Raw genomic sequence first — 19,142 nt, 5'->3', positions numbered from 1 at the left:
ATAAGCTTGTATATCTGCAATTTGTTTAATAGCCAAAGATACTTTGTCCAGAACTTCACCTTATAGCTGTGCCCTCATGTTGCGCCCCCTGCAGGCATCACCACGGTGCTGACCATGTCCACCATCATCACGGGCGTGAACGCGTCCATGCCGCGCGTGTCCTACATCAAGGCGGTGGACATCTACCTGTGGGTGAGCTTCGTCTTCGTCTTCCTCTCCGTGCTGGAGTATGCCGCCGTCAACTACCTGTCCACCGCACAGGACCGCCGCGAGCGCAAGATGAGGGAGAGGGAGAGGGCCAGATCACAGGTATGTGACGAGAGTCCAGATCACAGCTATGTGACGAGAGGCCAGATCACAGCTATGTGATGAGAGGCCAGATCACAGCTATCTGACGAGAGGCCAGATCACAGCTATGTGATGAGAGGCCAGATCACAGCTATGTGATGAGAGGCCAGATCACAGCTATGTGATGAGAGGCCAGATCACAGCTATGTGATGAGAGGCCAGATCACAGCTATCTGACGAGAGGCCAGATCACAGCTATGTGATGAGAGGCCAGATCACAGCTATGTGACGGTACTGGTTCTGTTGTATGGTGGCTTGTTGTATACGTCTTGGTTTCTTTTTCTTTCTTACTTTCTTTATACTCTTTCTTTCTTACTTATTTTCTTTCTTTGTTCGTTTCTTTCTTACTTTTTCTTTCTTTTTTTCTTTTTTTCTTTGTTTCTTTCTTTGTTTCTTTGTTTGTTTGTTTGTTTGTTTGTTTGTTTGTTTGTTTGTTTCTTTCTTTGTTAATTTCTTTATTTCTTTATTTCTTACCTTTTCTTTCTTTCTTTCTTTCTTTCTTTCTTTCTTTCTTTCTTTCTTCATTTCTTACTTTTTTTCATTCTTATCTTTTCTTCCTTACATTCTTTCTTTGTTCATTTCTTTCTTTCCTTCTTACTTTTACTTTCTTGCTTTCTTGCTTTCTTCCGGTGGATATTCTAATTTGAACTACTTAAACACTATACTATGTTGACCACGCCCCCTTCTTTTTTCCCTCTACTTAACGACCTGAACCCCATCATGCCTATTCTGGGGGGAACATTCGCCAACAAATAGACAATCTTCAAGCTCGGCTGTGAGCTTGTAGATTGGCTATTTTTGGCAAAGATGTTTGGTTTAGATCAGGGGTCTGCAATAGGGGGTCCTCAGAGTTACTACAGGGGGGCCGCCAAATCTTTGTGTGGTAGGAAGTTATTTTTCTTTTTCATTAACCACTTGAACCCTAGCATCCCTTTTCTGGCAGATCTACAAGCTCACAACGCGTTGTGAACATCTGCAATGTTTTGGCTGAGAGATTTGGTGTAGAGGGTAAAAAGAGCAGACAAAGTACAGAGCCAAAGGTCAAGTATTGAGGGTGTAAGTGGTTAAATGTTTTAAAACATTAATGTTAACATATTAATAGAAAAGATAATGTGTAAACAAACAAACAAACAAACAAAAAAGCATCAATTAACACTGATGATAGTGTTGTTAAACAAGCCTACGAAGTTATCTATGAAATCTATGAAAAAGTTTAATCTGCAACACAATTGCATACAATACGTAGTGGGGGTCCCTGCTTCATCTTTCTCTAGGCTAAGGGGTCCTTGGCCTGAGCAAGATAGGGCCCAGAGGGCCCTATCTTGGGCCCAAGTCGCACTACCCACTATTTTGGCTTTTAGCATCGCGCAAGGGGCGTTCCCGTGGCTGAGTTGCTATCTTGCGACACAGCCTTATCCCTAAAACACTGGCGCTACCCGTTACATTATGCAAAGGTGTGGTTTGGGCGTTACATTAATATGACCAATCAGCGTGCCAGGTGCCATTGCCTAAGCCCATGTGCTATATACGATCTCTCCCTCTCTGCCCATTGGAAGAGGCAATCAGACTTCAAACTGATTGGCTTGGAATAAATTCAAAATTTGATTCACAGAATTATTACTCACACATTGCTGTTGGTTATAGAGAACTTTAAACTACAGTAATCGCTTTTGTTCTGGATTAACTAAACAGAATGGTCTGGTGTGGTTATAGCAAACGCAGATCAAACCACATTGTATTTGTCTTTGATAAGCTTAACTGGCAACTGCTGATAAAAGCACAACTTATTGACACAAGGAATTAACAGTCACTCGTTTGTGGATTACAGTCAAATTGTAATGACAATCACATTCACAATAACTTAATCCAGAAGTGTTACGCTGTTAAACTCAGCCGTGCAATACGCTCTAGCCTTTGATTGCTTTTGAATAAAACCATATTTGATACACAGACGTATCACCCAAAGAATCATTGTAATCCGTTCTTGATTTCCTGTGCAATGGATTGATAAAACTGAAGCTTGTAATTTGGAGCGAATGGCATTGCGCAGCACAAATCCTTGTCTTTGAATAGACTAACATCTTATATAAACACAATTGACACAAGGAATTGACACTCACTTCTGCTGATTATAGGAACATTTGAATCACAGATATTTGTTCAGAATTAAGAGAGAGGGAGACCTCTTGATGCTGTGCGTCCAACCCGACTCCCGACATTTCCATTGCAGGCGAGCTCTACCAAACAGACTTTGGTACCATATAGCGGGTGGTCTGAAAACCCGCTATGCGCTTTTCCTAACGTGTGTGGGGGCAAGATAGCACTTTTAGGGATAGCGCAACAACACGCCCATGGCCACACCTCCAGGCGCCAGCTGCCCTGTGTGTAATTAATGGGTAGCGGGTAGTGCCAACGGTGTGCGCAAGATAGTAAGATAGGGCCCCTAGTGTTAAAGGACGACCCATTTTCAACCTGTCTTCGTATAATTGGTCCTCACTAATGCTCATTATAATGTGGCACCATTTTTGTCTACTCTGTCTGTGTCTCAGAGGAGTGCTGTGGACAGTTTAGAAACACGCCTACCAGTGACATCATCGATGGGGAATCCAAGCTAGTAGAAATTACAGGCTTTCTATTCTATTCTATTCCAAGTTAGCATGCTATAATGGAAGCCATTGTTCTCGCGTTAATACAAAAAAATGGGGGAAAAAACTTCCTAGCGATGATGTCAGTGGTAGGCGGGTTTCTGAAGTGTCCACAGCCCTCCTCTGAGACACAGACTGAGTAGGAAAAAAATTACACCATTTTATCAGGAGCATAAGTGAGGATCTATTATAAGAAGCTAGGTTGAAAATGGGTGAAGTCGTCCTATTATGGAAAAAAAAGCGGTCAAAGTGCAGTTGTACCTCAAGTCCGGTTCTCCACGACAAGAACGTTTAAGTGGTTAATGCCTTTGCCAAGATAAGCATAACTGAGGATCAGCTTTTTCCGCCAAACCTCCGCCCCCAGAATAGGAATGCGAGGGATGCATGTGATTCAAAGTATTGCACATAATTATCATTTAACCCATTAAGACCGGGAACGCATCTGTGTGTCATTTTTTTAGATTTCTTTGGGCTATTCAAAAATAGCAGATCTACAAGCTCATAGCGCGGCACCGAGTGCCACGCTATGAGCTTGTAGATCAGATTTTCTTTCTTTTTTTTTTGTGAAAAAGTGTGCAAATCTCTATATATTTTTCAAAGCCCCCATCTCAAAATATGTTGTTCCAGTGACCCCCAGAAGCAAATATTTCAGTAAAAAAATTATATACTTTTTACAGTATATTCAAAGATTTGCACACATTTTCACGATTTTCTTCAAAAATAGCCCAAAGCAATCTTAAAATGACACAGATGCGTTCTGAATGGGTTAATTTGGCTGTCACTATATTTCATTGCTATCATTCTGTTTAGATGCGATGCGACGATGCGATGCGAGAGTACGGACTAGCCAACGACACCAACTCGGGACTCCTGAATCGCTTCCCTCCACACCCTCCTTTCCAGCATCAGGGTTTTGAGCTCTGCAGTGTTGTTAGCTCCGCTGTCGCGCCCCAGTGTGTCTACGTAGGTGGTGCGCCTCTTTCCCCCTCCTAGCTGTGCCTTGTGTTGGCTCCCACGGGACTCACTCTTTCCTTGGGTGTTTTGCCCCCAGGTGGGCGTGTTTATATGCCTAACCTTAAAGGCTCTATGACATTCATTTTCACTTTTTTGTTTTTTTGGGGGGGGTTTTATGACCTCAATTACACCCAAAAGAACTGAACTTTGAACATTCAGTGGATTTTCTGTGGTCTGTTTTTTTTTTAATAATTAGGCTGAAAAGTAATCTGGGATTGGCCCCTTGGACTTCGATGTCATAGTCACTTAATCCCGCCCCCTCTCCTCCCCGCCCCTCCCATCCCCTATCCTTTCCTTTGGGGGGGGGTCGGAGCAGAGGCGATGATTGACAGGCAAAATCCCTCAACAGTGACACCCGCAGGCAAAGATTACTTTTGACATTGCAGTTGAAAAGGCTTTAGAAATGTGAGAGAAAAACACATGCAATGGCTCACTGGAGTGGAATTTTCAGTTGAAACTTTTAATTCACGTTTGAAGGACCATGACAAAGTATTTTAATGTGTTGTAAAACTGAATGTCATGAAACCTTTAACCCTAACCCTAACCTCACTAACACTATGCCTAACCCTAACCTTAAAGGGATAGTTCACCCCAAAAGGACTTTTTTTCGATTACTCACCCCATGGAGACTTGAATTCATGGATATTTGTTTGTTTCTTTCGCATTCCTAAGCCAATAATTTGATGACCGGCAGCGGTTCCGGTAGGAGACACAAAGAGTCTCCTTTGTGTCCTCTACCGGAACCGCTGCCTATACCGGTTCGGTGGTCATCAAATTATTGGCTTAAATATGTCCCAATAGGGACAGGCTGTAATGGCTTAAGCCCCGCCCCCTCTGTGTTCCTATTGGCTGGGCTTTAAACAGCCATAACTCCAGTTCCCAGCATGGTAAACCTATACGAAACTTTGCCAGGTGCACCAAGACGGCCAATAGGCACAGGCTGTAAATGCTTAAGCCCCGTCACCTCTGTGTACCTATTGGCTGGGCATTAAACAGCCATGATAGACTGGGCAAAACCTATAACAATTCGATAAAAGGGTGTACCAAACTTTTCTCAGTTGATTCTTATATGTTTTTTCCCGTAGAATCCATTTCTGCTGTATACATTTTTGTATTGTGCATAATTAATTAGAAAATTAGCATATTTGCCACATGGGCAAAAATAACAGGGAAAACCCTATAACAATTTGATAAAAGGGTTTACCAAACTTTTCTCAGTTGATTCTTATGTGTTTTTTCCTGTAGAATCCATTTCTGCCATGTACATTTTTGTATTGTGCATAATTAATTAGATAATTAGCATATTTGACACATGGGCAGAAATAACAGGGCAAACCCTATAGCAATTTTATAAAAGGGTTTACCAAACCTTTCTCAGTTGATCCTAATGCATTTTTCCTGTAGAATCCGTTTCTGCAATATACATTTTTGTATTGTGCATATTTAATTGGATAATTAGCCTATTTGACACATTTGTGTGGATAATTTGGCAATAGGCAGACAGAATTATGTGTTTAGGCCACAGAACATTTACACTTGATCAAAATAATCTTATTTGTATATAAAGTTTTTAGATTAGATTTGCAGAGCAAATATGCAAACTAGGCAATGAAGTGTATTATATATTCCGACTTAAAGCAAACACATTTGTGAAAAAATGAAGAAAAACAAACAAAGAAAGCACCAAGAGTTAACATACTGAAACATACTGAAAGAGGAACATACTGAAAGAGGAAAAGCAGGCATTTGGCAGTCTAGTGGGCAAATCTACCAGTGCAAGGGAAGCTCACTCATATCCTTTGACCTCTGTACCATTAGCCCTTTCCGCAGAAGATAAAGATCTGTGGCAAGGATCAAAAGCAATGCTACGGAACCATATGATCACGGAGGCTGGGGCAGTTACTGAACAAGCACCCATCAGGGCAGAGTGGGTAATTGATGGCATGGCTGCTGTTCAGTCCGTTTCCCCAAAGAAGACATGGGGGGAATATGCTGATAGTCTGCTTCGATTTTGCATGCCACCAAAGCTGTGGTGGGGAACACAGAATCAAAGACTTGACACAAAAGAGAAGGGGCCAAGCAGGAAGGAAGGTTGAGATAACTGAAAAAGGGCAATCTATGCCACAGGGCCAAAACTGGACTACGTTGTAGTGAAAACAAGACAGAACTGATTAACTTCCTTGCTAATTACTACAAGAGTGACTCTGTCAGATCAAGGTTTGACATCCCACTAGTCTTTACAGAATCCAACAATGCGTGGTCAATCACATATGAAGAAGTTATGCTCTTAGAGCAATGCAACCACCATGAAGCAGATTCAAGAGTTGTTCGGCATGCATCGTTATCTGACAGACCTATAGTGGTTGTTGCTACAGATACTGATATATTTGTTTTATGCCTTTAGCAAAGGTGATCCTGCTGAGAAATGGTTCATGAAAATTGACAGAGGGCGATATGTGGACATCAGCAAAGTTTGTAAAGCTTATGGGAAGGAAGTATGTGAGGTATTGCCTGCCTATCATAGTGTTACAGGGTGTGATACAACCTCGTATCCCTACAAAGTAGGAAAAGTCAAACCACTCAAGAAAATGGTGACACAGAGCAAGTTCACCCTGCTGACTTCATTAGGAATTCTTCCGGTCTCATTTCAGGTTGCATTTCAAAATGCTCATCTTCATGCAGATGTATCCAGGAAAAGAGAGTGAAGACTATGTGGAAACACGAGTCAGAATGTATGAGCAACAGAGGATCAAATCAAGTTTGGGTCTTCTTCCTGACAAAAATGGCTCACAGGAACATCTGAAGAGATCTAACTTACAAACATACATCTGGAGACAGTGTACTGAGCAAGATATTGTTTATCCCACACCAGATAACAATGGCTGGCAAGAGACAGACAATGGTCTTGTCCCAGTTTGGTTCACTTGCAATTCCACCAAGCCTGATCAGAAAACCTCCCAGGAAATCAAAGTGCGGAGAGGAAGCTGATGATGAGTGATGATGAGAGACCGGAAAGTCAAAGAAACCTGCTAAAAAGAGGCGGAAAACGAAAGATGCTACATCCACTGAACATGATCTTACATCTGCTTCAGAAATGCAAACGGAGAGCTCCACTTCTATTTTCTTTAGTCTGGGTGACGAACAGTCACCGTAGTCGTGTATCACATCGTACTTAAGCCCGATCAGCGATTGTCGAAAACGTCACATCCAGTTATGACTAGGGATGGGTATCGTTGGGATTTATACGAGTCCGATTCCGATTCCGGTTCTGCTTATCGATTCCGGTTCCTAACGGTTCCCTATTTCGGTACCAAAGTGTACAAATTAAGAGGTCAAATGTTTAACAAAAGGTACTTTATTATTTTAAGTCTTTATACTCTAATATAGTAACATCCTCTCCTTTATTCCAACAGTTGATCCAACCATTTGTGGATAATACACAGCTGCATGTTTATTTTTTCTTACTACTGACAATGACAATATAATAACACATATTAAACCTTGTCTGAGACCCTGAGCAGCATTGAGGCCAAATACTGTATCTACTCCTGTAAACTGAATTCGGTGCAAAACAGAAAATAATCTTCCCTTAAATAAATAATCCAAGGAATAAAACAAAGTGCATTCAGTACAGCTGATTACATCCAAATAAACATCCCTGAGAAATAAACAGAGAAATAACAAAATAAAGTGCATCCCGTGGTGCACATTCTGCACAACTTAAGTCATGTCATGTTCATGTCCGAGCAGCATTAAGTTCAATGCATACTGTAGCTGTCTGCAACTGCAACAACAAAAAAACAAAACACAAATATAAAGGAGAGGGAATACTAAAGTATCCAATTCAACAGTTCTTGTTAAGGAAGAGGAGCATATCAGCCTTCTCTGGTAGTATATACGTGATCTTTCTGCACAAATGGTGTCTCCAGCTGTGGAGAAAACCCTCTCACTAGGGGTTGAGGTGGCCTGAACGCACAGATACGAAAAGGCCACCTCTGATAGATTAGGATACGTGGTTCTGTTGTTCCACCACCAGGCAGCAGGGTCATCAGACGATAGCATTGCTGGCATCTCTTGGTACATCTTAAGCTCCGTCTCAATTTGGTGCTTGATGGATGTAGATTTGGTTGATAGGAGTTTAATTTTCAGGTTGTCTTCGTGAGCAAAAAGCTCCTCCAGTGGAGACATTGCAGCCCTCTTGCAGGGAGGTGGCTGATTCTCCTCTTCCTCACTCTGCTCTCCTTCCTCTTCCTTCTCTCTTTCTTCCTCCTCCTCCTCTGGCTCTGACACACCATCTTCTCCAACGTCATCTGTTGGCTGCTCAGACTCAGTCGGCTTGCCTTCTTTCATCTTCTCCTTGACCCGATCCCATACAGTGCTGTCCTCCACAGTGTGTTTGAAACGTGGGTCTAATGCACTGGCCTCTTCAAGAAAGCCTCTGATGTCAACAACAGTGTTGACATCAGAATCTTCAGCCCTCTGGTACCGCTTTGACATGTTTCCCCAGACAGCCTTCTTAAGGGTGGATGCAAACACTGTGTCTCCCTCTTTAACAGTGTAATGCGTCTCAAGCTTCTTAAGAATTGGTAAGATCTGACCGCATGTAGGGCTCTTTTCAGATGACACACAGAGTGTGGAGGTATATAACACTTTCATCAGTTGAATGAACTCCTCTGCCTTTCTGAAATCCTAGCAAGCCGGTCCCTCTCCATTGGCTTCCTCACGCGCTGATCCAAGCTGACTGCCTGAATTGCCGGATACTGTTCAACGAATCGTTCTACCATCATGTAGAGGGAATTCCAACGAGTCTTCACATCAAGGATGAGAGCATGTTTAGGCCGCCCTGCAGTATGATGATGACACAACAAGAAAATAATTAGTTGAAGTGAAGTGACTGAGGAATGCTTACCTAGGATGTGTTGTTTCTCCTTGAGCACAACCTTTGCCATACATGACCTCTTCATCCAGACGACGACATCCCTGATCCTGGCTATCCATTTGGCCACTGATGCAGATGCACTGATGCAAGAGTGTGTGCAAAACAGCCTAGCTTTCTGAATAGTAGTTTTTTTATGGCTACATCCATGTTTGCTGCATTATCAACAGTGACAGCAACAATTTTATCAAGGATGCCAAATTCTTGCAAAATGTCATCTCTTCAGCCACTACTACTCCCGTTTGTGCTTTATAGACTGCTTTTGTCTTGAGTACTGTCTCATCTTTCCCTCCATGACATAGTGTGCAGTCACTGTAAGATAATGGTCTTGGGACAAGCTTGTCCAGCCATCACTGGTTATGGCTACGTTGCTGACCTCACTAAGCTCAGATATGACATTTGACTTTTCCACATTGTACCAGGCAGGAATCAGATGAGTTGACAAAGTATCTCTGGAGGGAGGTGTGTAGATGGGATTTAGGACCTTGGTCATCTCCCTGAAAATAAAGTTTCAACAACATTACATAACAGTAGTGTACTGTACAAGTTTTCTGGTATAAAACGTTTTACTATATTTATCAGAATCAATAATACTGCAAGGTAGAAATACAATAGAAATACAGTAGAAATATAACTAAGTCTGGAATTTAAAATTTACTTGAGTAAAAGTACAAAAGTATTGCCATCAAATTGTGCTTAAAGTACCAAAAGTAGAAAATATTCATTATGCAGAATGTCCCATTTTACAAGTTTTCAAATGTATAAAAAAATCTTTTGAAAATAGCCGATCTACAAGCTCACAATGCAGGCATTGTGACCTTGTAGATCGGCTATTTTCAAGTGGCCAAAATGTATATAGGGCTTAAGTGGTTAATGAATGTTTTGTAAAAATAATCTAAATCTACAAAGTAACTAATAACTCAAGTTTTCAAATAATTGTAATGGAGTAAAAGTACAATATTTGCCTCTACAATATTTGCGCCTACAGTACTTGAGTAAATGTACTTAGTTACTTTACACCACTGATATTTATGATGGAAATAGGCAACGTTTCTTCAACCTACCTGAATGACGGGGACTCAACAACTGAAAAGGGATGTAGTCCTTTGACCACAAACATCGTGACCACTCGGTGACATTCCTCAGTTTTTTCTATTGTCATTGTCGGCTTATTCTTTTCCGCCTTTGTAAACGGGGTCTCCGTCTCACTTTTCTCTGAGTCGGTCTCTACTGGGGCTTCTGGTGAGGTGCTAATGTTGCTAGTGCTACTAGTAGCAGTGGCACTTGCTGGTGTTGACCGGCCAGCTCCAGCGTGTGTCTGAGCCACGGGTGCTTTGGTCGGAGGAGACCGCAGCACATCAAACACCGTACACTCTTTCAGTTTAATGCCATGCTGCAGTAAATGTTTCAACATACCAGACGTGCAACCTGTCTTGGCACTTATCAACTTTCCACAAGAATTGCACTTTCCCATTTCATTGGGTTCTCTTTTGAAGTGAAGCCACACTTTGGAGCGTTTGCCACGATCCATGTTGTTGTTGCTCGAGTCGCTCGCATCTCATGCTGCGGTGCGGCCGGTCAGCACCGGTGTGTGTGTGTGTGTGTGTGCGCAGTGTAAATACGTCATGTAGTCACGCCTCACGCGCGGTCAAGTTAGACAGGTCCTGACAGATAATCAAATATATGCCATTGTTTGAACGGTTATTAGCGCGTCTAGGAAGAAAAAAAAAAGAAGGGAAAAAAAAGGAAAAACATAGCGCATCCAGGAACCGATATGCAGAACCGAAATTGAATTATTTGTTTGGGTACCCGGTACCGACTATTTCTTTATCGGTTCCTGCTTGGAACCGCATTTCGGTACCCAACCCTAGTTATGACGTATGGACTGTTTGAGCCTGTTTGGGGGGGGTCGAGCGAGTCAGCGAGTGATTGAGGTGTCAATCTACTGCTCTCTGCTGGTCGATCTGTCGTATGTGTTTAAAACCGCAGAAAGACAAACTATTTGAAAATTAAATTACAAAATAACAACAACAAAAAAACACGAAAATCGCTGGCACTGGGGGAGTACTTTATGAAAATACTCTGGTAGTCAAAGAGTTAATTAGACTTGTTAGTTGATCTGTCTGTTATGCGTAACTATTATCTCAAAAATTTGTTTGCTTTAAGTCGGAATATATAATACACTTCATTGCCTAGTTTGCATATTTGCTCTGCAAATCTAATCTAAAAACTTCATTTTATATACAAATAAGATTATTTTTATATTTAAGTGTAAATGTCCTGTAGCCTAAACACATAATTCTGTCTGCCTATTGCCAAATTATCCACACAAATGTATTGTACAACTATAACTATGTGTCAAATAGGCTAATTATCCAATTAAATATGCACAATACAAAAAATGTATATTGCAGAAATGGATTCTACAGGAAAAATGCATTAGGATCGACTGAGAAAGGTTTGGTAAACCCTTTTATCAAATTGGTATAAGGTTTGCCCTGTTATTTCTGCCCATGTGTCAAATATGCTAATTATCTAATTAATTATGCACAATACACAAATGTACATGGCAGAAATGGATTCTACAGGAAAAAACACATAAGAATCAACTGAGAAAAGTTTGGTAAACCCTTTTATCAAATTGTTATAGGGTTTTCCCTGTTATTTTTGCCCATGTGGCAAATATGCTAATGATCTCATTAATTATGCACAATACAAAAATGTATACAGCAGAAATGGATTCTACGGGAAAAAACACATAAGAATCAACTGAGAAAAGTTTGGTACACCCTTTTATCGAATTGTTATAGGTTTTGCCCAGTCTATAACTCGAGTTCCCAGCATGCTAAACTTCTGAAACTTGTCTCCATGGGGTGAGTAATCAATAGAAAATAAGTCATTTTCGGGGTGAACTATCCCTTTAACCCTATCCTCACAGAAACTATGCCTCAAAAACCACGCCCGCCTGGGCGAAACACCGGGAAAAGAGACAGTCCGTGGCTCCCACATAATCCAGTGGTGGAAAAAGTACTCAAATTCTTTACTTAAGTAAAAGTACCAATACTGCAATATAGAAATACTCTGTTACAAGCAAAAGTCCAATTCAAAATGTACTTGAATAAAAGTACAAAAGTATTGACAGCCTAGGTATACAATAGGGCTAAAGTGGTTAATGTATGTTTTATAATGTAATCATCTGCAAAGTAACTAGTAACTAAAGTTTTTAAATAATTGTAGTGGAGTAAAAGTACAATATTTGCCTCTGAGATGTAGTGGAGTAGAAGTAAAAGTATTGGAAATTGGAAAAACTCAAGTAAAGTACAAACACCTCAAAATTGTACAGTACTTAAGTAAATGTACTTAGTTACTTTCCACCACTGCTCCCATAGTATCAGTTTGCTCGCCAACCAGTTCCGGGTGCCTGACGCAGTGCCCAGCCTAATCCTTCTCTCCCCGACCTTGTCTGTGACCCGTGGGAATGTCCACCCCGTAGAGTGTCCACACGTTTGATGTGGTCAGCCTGTGTGACACCAAATTCTGTTTAGATTGGACAGACCTAGCATGGTCCCAGTGAGAGAGAGAAAATTCAGATTCGATATGGTCGCTGTCGAGGAAGAAACCTCTTACGTCATGTTCTATATTTTTTGTGTGTTTTTTTTCTCGTAAATTAACGCCCCTACTTGATCTTACTACAGCGCAGTGGTGGAAAAAGTACTCAAATGTTTTACTTAAGTAAAAATATCGATGCTGCAATGTAGAAGTACTCTGTTACAAGTGAAAGTCCGGAATTAAAAAAATTCTTGAGTATAAGTACAAAAGTATTGGTATCAAAATGTACTTAAAGTACCAAAAGTAAAAGTACTAAAATGTTTGAAAATAGCAGATCTACAAGCTCACACGTTGTGAATTTGTAGATCAGCTATGTTCAAATAGTCTAGGTATAACATAGGGATACAGTGGTTAATGTATGTTTTATAATGTAAAGATTTATATCTGCAAAGTAACTAGTAACTCAAGTTTTCAAATAATTGTAGTGGAGTATGTAGTGGAGTAGAAGTAAAAGTATAGACAATTGGAAATACTCCAGTAGAGTAAAAGTAGAGTAAAAGTACAAAATTGTACTTAAGTACAGTACTTGAGTAAATATACTTAGTTACTTTATACCATTGCTACAGCGTCACGCAAACAAAAGCAGATCAGCCAGCTCGAAACGTGGTTCAAAGCGACGAGAGCTTGCAGATCTACTACTTTTTGATTATTTTGACTCTTTTCGATTTGAATCCTGAAAAGTAATAGTTTTGGACATAATGAGGTTTCCCCCCCGTCAGAGACGATATTTAACTTTCCTGAAATTCCTGCGAATTCACAGACAAAAAATAATATTCTAAAAGTGAACCTGAGTGTTAACTGGGTGTTAACCACAATCACTGACATAGAGGGAACAGAGGGAACTGTGTGTTTAGACTTCTCAGGCCTGTTTTTCTCTGGGAATGACTTCATCTCATCTTGTTTATCTTTTCATATAAATAAAGGTTGCGTTATTAGTGCATGACCGTACTGTTGCCTATGGCATCACAGCATCCCCGACATCTCATGATATCAGGAGTTAAGTTCTGATATTCGCAACAACCGTTGTGTTGTTTTTATATTTCTTGCACTCTTGCATCATTTGTGCTTTTTTAATATATATACTTCATGAACATTTTGATCCTCACATGCTTGTTTACAATTGTTGTTATTTGTATATTTCATGTGAAGCGCTTTGTAACTCTTTTTTAAAAGTCCTATACAAATTTATTAGTTTATTAGTATTATGATATACCGTAGATAGCACAACCTCAAGTATGTTATAGCATTTATTCAGTAGTTTAAGTATTAACAAAAACAAAACAAAAAACGATGGAAGCATTGGCTTTGCTTTGATCCATTTATTATGGAACTAGGTAAATTGAGGGTTTTTTCAAAGTGTGAGGCATCACACATCAGAGCACTGAAGAGAAGGGCAGAGAGACATGATGGAGAAAGGCCATGATGATCAGGATGATCAACAGGAAGTTGACATTTAGTGTTGTCTCTAAAAATAGTAAAAATAATAATAATTTTATAAATGTGCTGTGTGAGCATGTAGATCTGCTATTTTCGAATAGCCGAAGTATAAAATAGGGCTTAATTGTATATTATATTTTTGTAATAATATTCAAAGTAACTAGTATAACTAAAGCTGTCAAATAATTGTAGGTGGAAAAAATTACTCGAATTTGCCTCTGAGAAGTAGTGGAGGAGAATATAGAAAATTGGAACTACTCAAGTAAAGTTAAAAAAAAAAGAAAAAAAGTACTGTACTGTACTTGAGTAAATGCACTTAGTTACTTTCCCATCCCCACCATACAGGCAAACAATGCATTGACGAGCTTGCTTTGGGTTTCTATTCATTACCACTCTGTTATGTACTACTTCATGTGTAAGGTCTGTGTGTGTGTGTGTGTGTGTGTGTGTGTGTGTGTGTGTGTGTGTGTGTGTGTGTGTGTGTGTGTGTGTGTGTGTGTGTGTGTGTGTGTGTGTGTGTGTGTGTGTGTGTGTGTGTGTGTGTGTGTGTGTGTGTGTGTGTGTGTGTGTGTGTGTGTGTGCGTGCGTGCGTGCGTGCGTGCGTGCGTGCGTGCGTGCGTGCGTGCGTGCGTGCGTGCGTGCGTGCGGTACTCTTTAACTTGGCAGTGGTGCAACTCGTGGCCTAGCAAACTTCCACTTGAGTCATCAGTTGAAAGGGACGCATTGTCTATCCTGAAGGAAAAGACCTTGGTGGATCTGACGTCTCTCTCTCTCTCTCTCTCTCTCTCTCTCTGGCAGTGACAGAGACACAAAGGCTTATCAAGCATGGAGGAAGATGACACGGCCCTCTCATAATTAGCAACATTGTAATATTTACCTTTAAGTGTGATAATTAGTTTCCTGACCTTTGCCTGTTAGGGAGGCCCCTAGTGTTTCAGACTTTGAAAGCCCCATGGGGCTATAATTACATGTAAACAACTTGTCCGCTTACACAGACACAATGGAATGACGCTCGTTCAATCGCAATGCGTGCTCGGGGAACTAAATGATGTACAAATTAAGAGATTACTCGAGAACGCATGTTGACTACTTTTTTTAATGGCCAACTTCCTGCCTGGGTCGATTGACTCACATCACAGCTGCCAACAATGTGGTTAATCTGCGGTGGATCCGTGTCTCACACGTGCCATTTGAGGAGTAGCCTCTGGTTATAATAGCGATAATAGTCAACAGGAGAGTGTTGGCTTGACCAATGAGATGTTGTTAGTGGCTGCTTGGGCCAGCTGGCTAAACATTTCCTCTCTGGTCCAGCGAAGGCAAGCCGGCGTCTGGCAGTCGGGCCGTTGATTAGCCTCTGTGCCCGGAAATTGGCCGCTTAATGTGGTGTGTGTGTGGCGCCATCAGTGGTAGCCTGGCATTAGTAGCACAGAGCACAACTTTGTTTCCGTAAATGAACGCCCCACTTGATCACACTACAGCGTCACACAAAAGAATCAAAAGTAGCAGATCCACAAGCTTGTGGTTGAACAGTCAACAGGAGTATGGGCTTCACCTATGACAATTTACAATTTACAATTTAGGCATTTAGTAGACACTCTTATCCAGAGCGACTTACAATGGATAAGTAAGATCAAATGGATGCAAGGGATAATTGACGGATCGCCGGTCATTATTGAGATGTAAATCCCGACAGGGTGATTAATTTTTCAATAATGACCAGCTACCCGTACATTATCCCGCTTATTACACGGCTACTTAATAAATAAATTAAAAGAATTACCCTAAAGTAACAACAAAACAAAGTATTTCCTTAGGGTAACGAAAGTAGTCCATAATAGTCAGGGGATATTAGCAGAAAGATTTCCAATCTTGGAATAAATTCCTTACCAAAAAAAATCTTCACCAATGTGTTTGTAAAGGTGTCTAGTAACACATCTCACAAAGACTGAAATTCAGTTTCCCTAGGAGAATTTTTGACAGCTGCTGAAAGTTGGGGTACCCACCATTTCCCTGCATTTCCATGCAGGGCAAAAATTCTGTTTTAAGTAGCATGTGAGGGGTCAAACTAGGGTGTTTTTATGATTCTGAATCCATTGCAAGCATTTGTTTTGCACCAAAACCACTCCTTGGGCTAAAAACAGCCCAATCTCAATGGGCTTTTTACACAAAAAGTATACCTGGACAAGGATGGCTATCGGCCGTTTTTAGCCCAAGGAGTGGTTTTGGTGCAAAACAAATGCTTGCAATGGATTCAGAAACATAAAAACACCCTAGTTTGACCGCTCACATGCTACTTAAAACAGAATTAAAATTAAAAAAATAAATTGGCCCTGCATGGAAATGCAGGGAAATGGTGGGTACCCCAACTTTCAGCAGCTGTCAAAAATTCTCCTAGGGAAACTGAATTTCAGTCTTTGTGAGATGTGTTACTAGACACCTTTACAAACACATTGGTGAAGATTTTTTTTGGTAAGGAATTTATTCCAAGATTGGAAATCTTTCTGATAATATCCCCTGACTATAAGTGTTGCGCTGGACGGACACAGTCGCCTCGGAAAACAAGGGAGTGTTGATCAAATGGAATACTATAATAATTATCCGTTACTGCATCATCTATTTCTCACTTCAAATGTTTTGAAAAACATTCTTGAGAGCAACGTTTAGCTGTAAATGACATGGTGCGTGTGTTTACATGGCTGTCATGTTGGATATGGCATAAAATTCAAGCAGCACAGGTTGATATGAGCAGGTGCTCTGAGTCTTTGATTAGACAGAGGTCTGTTATTGGTCATCGGTCATTATCCACTAATAACACACTGCTGAATTCAGTCATTGACCAATCAGAATCAAGCATTCAACCAAACCGTGTAATAAGCAAGGTAAACACATACATCAAATGTAGAGACAGTGTAGTGCCTCAGTAAACTAGGATCCCAGGTAAACCAAGAACCTATAGCATAAGTCTAAAAACAATATAGCGCGGCACTTAGATCTACAAGCTCTTTGATCTATAAAGAGCACTTTGATCTACAAGCTTTGATCTACAAGCTTTTGATCTACAAGCGGCATTTTGATCTACAAGCTCATCTCTTAGCGCGGCACTCGGTGCCGTGCTAAGAGATGAGCTTGTAGATCTGCTATTTTTTGAAAAATCTCGAACATTTGTGCAAATCTTTGAATACATATATTTTTTTTAAACTACATTTTTAACTCAAATATTTGCTTCTGGGGGTCCCTGGAAAAAAACATTTTACAAATGTTCGCTTTCATAATAATAAAGATAAACATCACATGGATGCAACTGGGACGTATCATCAGTGTTGTAGCCTGGGGTCATCGGGTGTTTCGGGTCTCGCAACATACAACATACACCCTCGCCCAGGTGACCCAGCCAGGGTTGATCAAGCCCCGACTTACGTCCCAGTAGCTACCCAAGGTCAGTCCTATAGGGAAAGACAGGGCCACTCAGTCCACTTCTCCGGAAGTACTCTGCCGGGACTCGGGGAGGCTCTGGCACGTGGAGGGACTAGGCTCTGTGGGTTGTCTCCTGGCCGGGCTCCTCCTTCGTCTCACCAGGTCCAGGACCTGAGCGCTGCGCCAGATCCGGTGCACCGCCCCGATCCAAACATTTCCTTCTGGCGTGATGGTTCCTTGGGCCGTGGTGGTACTGCAGGCTCCACTTGCAGATTGCTTGAATGGCCCCCCTAAAGGCCTCACCGTGGGTTTGTTGGGCTCCTTCCTCACGGAAGACACTGGGCGCTAACCCATACTGCTCCCGGGATGCCGTCTACATTCCGGCTGTCAACAGTCTCTCCTGTGGTCACCAAACTATTCCTGGTTGTCACATAGTCTATTCCTATGAGCCACTATAAATAGAATAACTAATAAAAAAAAACATCACATGGATGCAACTGGGACGTATCATCAGTGTTGTAGTTCAAAATATATATATATATTCAAAGATTTGCACAAATCTTCACGATTTTTCAAAAATAGCAGATATACAAGCTCATAGCACGGCACTCGGTGCCACACTATGAGCTTGTACATCTGCTATATTTGAACAACATCTAATATGACACAGATGAGGTTCCCGGATTGGAATGGGTTAAGTATTGGCTCAGTATGGTAGATTTATCTTTCGTCTCACGCCGGTGCAGAACACATCAGCTGATGTAATCTGTATCAGTGTGTTTGGACCAACGTTCTACGTGAGACTCCCGAGCTCATCGTCAGGACATGTTCGGACAAGACAGCTTGGCTACAGTAACATTGGTTCTTAAAGTGGGGTCCGGGGACCCCCAGGGGTCCTTGGGGGGCTACCAGGGGGACCTTAGCAAAATGTGTTTAATAGTCAAATTATTTTAATCCCTTTATCCATATTTTGTACTTTGGCTATTCAAAAATAGCAGATGTACAAGCTCATAGCATGGCACTCAGGCATTGATGAGCATGAGCGGCACTATGAGCTTGTAGATCTGCTATTGTTGAAAAATCGTGAAAATGTGTGCAAATCCTTGAAAATATAATATATATTTTTAAAGCATTTGTAACTCAAATCATTGCTTCTGGGGGGGGGGGGTCCCTGGAACAACATATTTTGAGAAGGGGGTCCGCGGCCAAATACATAATCATTTTGGGGGTCCTTGACATGAAAAAGTTTGAGAACCACTGCTATTTAACAGCGTGAATCCTGGCATTTGGCTGGACACAGGGCCTGAGGCCTGCCGTTTCCCTGACTGACCTGTCTGCTCTGAGAACATCGGAATCAAATGTATTGTCACATCCCTGGCTTGCAGGTGTAAAGAAGTGGGTGAATATTTTTTGTGCTGTAGCTCCATCGTTCGTAATGTTCAGGACAAAAAAGGTGGGGGGAGGGGCAGAGAGAGGGAGAGCAAAAAGGAAAACATCGGAAAGAAAAAATCAAAGATATTTAGAGTTGTACACATAGCATATATCTGCTACTTTTGCTACTTTTGAATGTGAATCCTGAAAAGTAACAGTGCAAAAGGATTGGCATCAAATTGTACTTAAAGTACCTAAAGTACAAGTACTCATCATGCAGAATGAATGTCCCATTTCAAGTTTTCAAATGTATAAAATCCTTTTGAAAATAGCAGATCTGCAAGCTCACAATGCGTCGCGGAGCTTGT

At 41.2% G+C, this 19,142-nt stretch overlaps 1 protein-coding gene across 1 annotated transcript in view; it reads left to right on the top strand.

Moving 5' to 3' along the window:
* LOC308074829 (gamma-aminobutyric acid receptor subunit rho-2-like) overlaps positions 1–19,142 on the top strand; it is a gene marked incomplete at its 3' end in the record, with an annotated part of 125,203 nt that overhangs the window by 87,679 nt on the left and 18,382 nt on the right. Inside the window, exon 8 of the mRNA XM_080414328.1 lies at positions 95–309. Coding sequence (XP_080270454.1) covers positions 95–309 — 215 coding nt within the window. The remainder of the gene's footprint in view (positions 1–94; positions 310–19,142) is intronic.

The sequence above is a fragment of the Gymnoscopelus braueri genome (assembly GCF_963280865.1).
Source record: "Gymnoscopelus braueri genome assembly, chromosome: 19".
NCBI classification, from domain to species: Eukaryota; Metazoa; Chordata; class Actinopteri; order Myctophiformes; family Myctophidae; genus Gymnoscopelus; species Gymnoscopelus braueri.
Note: the sequence above shows the minus strand (reverse complement) of the source record. Positions and strands in the feature narration are given on the sequence as shown.